This window comes from Apodemus sylvaticus, chromosome 3 (genome assembly GCF_947179515.1).
Source record: "Apodemus sylvaticus chromosome 3, mApoSyl1.1, whole genome shotgun sequence".
NCBI lineage: Eukaryota > Metazoa > Chordata > Mammalia > Rodentia > Muridae > Apodemus > Apodemus sylvaticus.
The window spans coordinates 66468763-66475762 of NC_067474.1; the positions used below are offsets into that span (position 1 = coordinate 66468763).

General features: G+C 38.7%; 1 protein-coding gene across 1 annotated transcript; it reads right to left on the reverse strand.

Annotated features, from left to right (window-relative positions):
- Nucleotides 1-4012: 4012 nt before the first annotated feature.
- On the reverse strand, nucleotides 4013-4972 carry LOC127679907 (olfactory receptor 13C8). The gene has a single exon (XM_052175489.1). It carries the CDS (start codon nucleotides 4970-4972, stop codon nucleotides 4013-4015), a length of 960 nt encoding a protein of 319 aa, XP_052031449.1.
- Nucleotides 4973-7000: the final 2028 nt, after the last annotated feature.

Here is a 7000-nt window from a genome sequence, read left to right on the forward strand (position 1 = left end):
TTCAAAATCGGCCTGATCTTGCTCACAGTCCTGAAATTTTACCTACATGTTCAGTTAATAGCTTTGAAGAAAATCCATAGTGAAATGTAGCTAGCATACTACAACTTGATATGCCAAAGCTCTTTGATATTCATGGAAGGCCTCCCCTTTTCCAAAGAGAAACAGAGGAAGGAGCTGATGGGGCATGGGAGGGAAGGACTGGGAGGAGACGAGGGAGGGGAAACTGAAATCAGGATATAAAGTAAATAAATCACTTAATCTTTAAAAAATGCAGCTAAAACACCTTCTTGACTTCCAATAATGATTAATCAGTAATCAAGAACAAAGGTATAAGGTATGAAAACTTATATTTGGGAGACTGTCTAAATATCATTCCTATCACAATATGCAACAACTTTGAGAAGAAATAAATGAATTGGTGTTTTGCTTGGTTTTTTGGATTTATTGTTGTTATTGGTTTGGTTTGGTTTGGTTTGGTTTGGTTTGGTTTGGTTTGGTTTGGTTTGGTTTGGTTTGGTTTGGTTTGGTTTTTGGTGTTTTCTTCTCTTCTGACTGACAATTCAATGTCACAGTTCCTCATAGTGGGGACACCAGAGCATTAATGGAAACAACTGCTCCCATCACATCAGAGTCAGGGTCAGAGAGGGATAGCTGCATCCATGTTCATGCCCTTGCTTGCCTGTCCATAGCTCAGTCTCTCACCTTTTGCACAGTCCCTTCTAGGAAATGGTATGACTGATGTCAGCCGCCACAACTGCTATATGTTTCATCCTTATGTATTTGATGTGTGACAGTAACATGTAACCTCTGACAAAACAACTTGGAGGTTTTGGTTACTGATGCTCATTTTTAAGCTGTCAAGTTTTACTTTGTGAAATAACAATAAATCATTAATAAGAAAGGTCATGACTTAGACATCTCTGAGTCTAGAACAGTCAGATTAACTCTAGAATCTATTTTAAAATCAATCCTCCTTCTTCCCTCCCTCTCCTTCCCACTCTTCAGCATTTCTATGATTTCACATACTTTGGATTATTTTCCTGAATCAAATACATAAGTGGACTTTGGATTTCCCAACTGATCTATCAGCCTTAGAGGAAGGCAGGATCGAAATGCATCAAAATGCTTCAGCCGGTCTTAGAATCTTTGCCTATAGCATAATAATGAGGTCACACGACTCTCAATATTGTTGTGAAAATTTAATTGGAAATTTTATGATATAAATGTAATAATTTAATTTCTCTGGTTTTTCCCTCTTCATCTTCCTTTTGTATTCTCCCTTCTCTCTTCTATTCTCTGAAATCAACTTTCTCCTAAGAACTTAAATATGAATATTCCCAAAAGGCTATGTGTGCATCTAGCAAGATTAATATACATCACTCAATATCAATGAATTATAGTGATGGTAAAGTAGTTTGCAAATATTATGACATACTTACCAATCAGAATAGGCACTTAATATAAACAATAAAAACAGCTGTAGCTGTGACTAAAATCACAGCCTCAGTTTAGTTCTTTCTTCTGATCTGTAAAAATATCAATATTTTGCTAGTTTTTATTCCTACTGTCATATTAGATGTTTATAACAGATATGCATTCTAACTGACATAAATTGAATTAAACATTTTAATAACACTGCTGCTCTTTAGTTGTTTACAAATGTGTTTTAACTGTGCCAGATTATAAGAATATATTTTCTTCATTAATTTATTTATTTACTCATTTTACACCCTAAGTGCAGCCCCTTCCTCATCTCCTTCCAGTCCCATTCTCCAACCCCCCTTCTTCTATTCTCCCTCCCCTTATCCTCAGAGAAAGGAAGTCCCAAGTCACCCCCAACCCCAGTACCAACCCATCCTGGCACATCAAGTCACTCCAGGACCATGTGCACCATCTTCCACTGAAGCCAGACAACACTGCCCAGTTAGGGGAACAGGATCCACAGGCAGGCAACAGATTCAGGGACAGGCCTACTCCAGTTCCAGTTATTAGGGGACCCACATGTAGACCAAAGTGCACATCTGCCACATTTGTGATGGGGGACTAGGTCCGGTCTATGTATGTCCATTAGTTGGTGTTCAGTCTCTGTGAGCCATCATGGTCCCAGGTTAGTTGACTCTGTAGGTCTTCTTGTGGTGTCTTTGACTCCTCCAGCTCCCTCAATCCTTCCCCTGGCTTTTCTGCCAGACTTCCTGAGCTCTGACTAAATGTTTGGCTGTGAGTCTCTGCATCTTTTCCATCAGCTGTTGAATGAAGCCTCTCAGATGACAGTTGTGTAGGCTCCTGTCTGCAAACATAGCAGAATATCATTAATAGTGTCAGGGGCTAGCTCTCTCCCATAGGGTGGGTCTCAAGTTAGGCCAGACATTGGTTGGCTATTTCCTCAATCTCTGCTCCACTATTTATTCCTACACATCTTGTAGGCAGGGCAAACTTTGGTTCAAAGGTTTTGTGGGTAGGTTGGTGCCCCCCTCCCTTCACTGTAAATCCTACATGGCTATATTATCTTTAAAGTACATCTAGGAGAAAGAATTTAGACAAGTTAATAGATTTCTTTGGAATTGCTGGTCATGCATAAAATTTGACATACAATTTTTAAAAACAACTTCGTGTTTTAGAAAAATATATGTTCTGTCAGAGTGTGATTTATTTTTGCTCAAATATTTTATACTTGAGAAGAATGTAAAGTTCATTGCATTTCTTCCTTCTAACCTATTGAAAGTCCTTTTTAAGGAGACCTAACACTCAGAATTGCACATTCTGAGTGCAATTAACCTTGGGTAAATTAACCTTATATCATAACACAACTATACCTTTATTAGAAATAATTTTTATTTTGTCATAAACCCATGTTAGCTATTAATATAGAAAATTAGTGCCTGAATTATTTCCCTAGAATGCATATGTCTCTTTTCATGAGCTGGTGGTAGTCCATATGTTTCTACTGAGCTAGAAGATATACTCCAACTAAAAGCAATTGCTTAACCCATCACATGTGAAATCACTCTATTGACATGTTTGGGTCATGGAAGTCATCCTGTTTTCCTGACAATTGTCATATTTAAGCCTGTGCTTCCAGGATATAAATAGTATGTGTTTGAGGTTCAGTTGTGCAAAGTATGTGCTGTCAAACCAAACAACAGTTCTGAAGACCCACTTTGTTCCATTAGAATGTTCAGGTTGAATGTAAGAATTATTCGAGGATCAGATCTCCAAATCAGCTCAAGCCTCACTGCCAGGCTGATGCTGCAATTTCCCATCTGGATAACCTTATTATTACTGTATCTCTGTTGTTATCCCAGCTTTGCTGCAGCTTGAAACTTCTTCCCTTAATGTAAACAAATGGTCATGCCTTAGCTACTAAATAATATTATGTGACAAAGTACCAATATATACAATATATTTTATTTAAAATAGTTCATCTTATCAATTTCAACTTTAATAAATTTTGCTGCCTCAACTATGACAGAAATGTATTTCTAAAATCATACATCAGGTGTTCCATGCATTTATTTACAAATATTTAGCATTTATTATGGTCTACACTCTGTTAAAATTTGGGTTACTGTAGAATACACAGATAAGATTCTGACATCAAGGAATTCACATGTGTGTTGAATGCAAATAATACATAGGTGAACATATAAAATAAAATAAATGTCTTATATCATGAACTGATTAATATTCACTTCACCTACTCATCAACCGTGTACCTACAATAGATTATAAAGTGCTTTTGAGAAACCATTTTGCCTATTAGTTTTTGAATGTCTAAAGGTTTATTTTCCTTCCTAACGATTATTAAAACAATTTCATCATTCTTGCATTTCTGTAATAGTGTGTTCTACAAATGTCAATATGTCTCATTTCTTCATTTAGAACAAAAATTTAACTGTAACAAAAGAAACCAAAATATTTTAATTGTTTTGAGTTTTCATGTGGCATTTCAGTCTTTATAAACGTTGTGTCTATAACAACTTCAAGTAGGGAGTCTTGTAGTCTAAATTATCACTCACATCTTACCCAACGTTTTCCTCACCAGCATGTTCTGAACAGCAGTCTTCACATCCTTATTCCTCAGACTATAGATGAGAGGATTGAGCATTGGGGTCATCACGCCATAGAAGAGGGAGATAAGGGCCTCCATCACACTTTGATGGCCTGCCCCAGTGGTATCTTTAGACTTGGGCTTTGCGTACATGGAGAAGATAGTTCCATAGAAGATAATCACCACTGTCAGGTGGGCAGAGCACGTGGAGAAGGCCTTCCGTTTTCCTTCAGCAGAAGGAATCCTCAAAATAGTGGCAATGATGAACATGTAAGAGACAGCAATAACTAACAATGGAACAGCTAGAAAAAGCAGATTTGACCCTGTTAGGCTGATCACATTGATTGAAATATCTGCACAAGCCAGTTCCAGAATGCCCAGAATTTCACAGACAAAGTGGTGAATGACATTATTAGTACAGAATGGTAATTGCACCGCAAGAGATGTCTGCACCAGTGAATCAACAAGCCCGGCAGCCCAGCATCCAACTGCCATGGGTACATAGGTACCCTTGCTCATGATGACAGGATACCTCAGTGGGTAACAGATGGCCATAAATCGGTCAAGGGCCATCGTGCCTAGAAGCACACATTCAGTGGCACCCATGGCAAAGGAGAAGAACATTTGAATCATACACTCAGGGAATGAAACTCTCTTCCTTACTGCCAGAAAGCTACTGAGAATTAGGGGGACAGAAGAGCTTGTGTAGCAAATATCCAAGAAGGAAAGATTACAGAGGAAGAAATACATGGGAGTGTGCAGATGAATGTCATAGATGACTACCGAGATAAGAACTCCATTTCCAAGCAGGATCATCAAATACATGCACAAAACCAACACAAATAAAAGCGTCTGGAGCTTTGGGTGGTCAGAAAGCCCCACCAAGAGAAATTCTGTCAATGTGGAATCATTGGTTCTCTCCATATGAACATGCCGGTCTTCTAGCAGAACCCTGGGGATGATAGAAATGCAGAATTTATATTATACAATGCAAAGTTTACAAGACACACTTCACAAAATATTCATTTTGTTGTCGTTGTTGCTCTTGGCGGTGGGACAATGAACTGCACCAGGAAACAGCAAGGTTGAGTGGGTCTGAGACCCCGGTACCCAGGTACCCATATGATACAATAGGTGTCTCCCTGTTCCCTGCTAGATTCCTGGTCTGCAACATAGGTCACATAACTACATAGAAACTGTGAGCAGACAGCCACAGCCTTGGCATGGCATAACAGGCCCCTCCCCCACACACCTAGGCAAAAAGAACAACAGATAAGATCTTGCTAAGAATTCAGAAAAAAAAAGACCTAAAACACTTAACCCCAAAATTTTCATGCTTCTTTATTTAAATGTTTATTTTTCTCCCTAACATTCATACCTTCTAACCTAAAATTGTCCTGAAAAATTTCAATTTGTTTAAATTTTCTTTTAAGACTCAAAAATCATATTTAATTTACTCCCACAGGTCAAACCAACTACACCAATAACCGTTATTTAATCTTTAATTTAATTTAATCTTTAAACAACCAGTTTCCTTTTACAGACAAGCTGTTACTGCCTATCCCAGATACATAATTAATATGACATTTTCTTTCTCAGCCATTCAACATAGATAAATCTTCAACTCTTCTCTTTGCCTCCCTTAATACAGGTAACTCCCCACTCAAAGGATGCTTTCTAGGACTAAATTCCTCAAACACCTTTACCTTTTTTCTAGGACCGTAACAAGAGTAAGATGTGCTCCCAAGCAAACTGTCACAGGCTTAAAATACACTACCCACTACTGGAGTTCTGTTCCCAAGTTGTGATTGCTCTACAAGTTTGGCTCTACAAAAGGCAAAAAGACAGACCTGCTGACCCAGGTCCGATAGAAACCAATCCATACTCTCCTTGAACCTCTCCAGTAAAGCTGCCTTTGTCTAGACACATCTTCTGACTGAAGACTTCCAAGATGACAGATTTGGGAACTTCCAGTGACAGATGAACCCTCTTGCCTGAGCCTAATGGCTACTGAACTTGGAAAAACTTATATGATATCTATATAAAACCGAAGTTAATACGCTCACAAACTGTAAAATCCACTGAACAATTAATTGGTTCAGTAACCACTTGTCTTCTTAGCCTCTACCCATCGTTACCCCTCTGGCTTTTGTTGTGTTTTATTTTGATGCTTACACCCAACCCCACCCAAATTTTTCACTACAAATTAACATAAGAGACTTCACTCCAATGATGCCTCTCCTTTATAAAAGGAAAAGAAGGAGCTATGTGACTGTGGACCACACCAGAATACTTCATTAAGATTGAGTGGGTCTCTCTGGAAAGCAGTCTGGCGGTTCCTCCGAAAACTGGGCACCTCACTTCCAGAAGATCCTGCTATACCACTCCTGGGCATATACCCAGAGTATTCCCCACCATGTAATAAGGATACATGCTCTACTATGTTCATAGCAGCCCTATTTATAATTGCCAGATGCTGGAAAGAACCCAGGTATCCCTCAACAGAAGAGTGGATGCAAAAAATGTGGTATATCTACACAATGGAGTACTATTCAGCCATTAGAAACAATGAATTCATGAAATTCTTAGGCAAATGGATGGAGCTAGAGAACATCATACTAAGTGAGGTAACCCAGACTCAAAAGGTGAATCATGGTATGCACTCACTAATAAGTGGTTATTAACCTAGAAAACTGGAATACCCAAAACATAATCCACACATCAAACGAGATACAAGAAGAAAGCAGGAGTGGTCCCTGGTTCTGGAAAGACTCAGTGAAACAGTATTTGGCAAAACCAGAACGGGGAACTGGGAAGGGGTGGGAGGGAGGACAGGGGAAGAGAAGGGGGCTTACGGGACTTTCGGGGAGTGGGGGGGCTAGAAAAGGGGAAATCATTTGAAATGTAAAAAAATTATATCGAATAAAAAAATAACAATAAAAAAAAAGATTG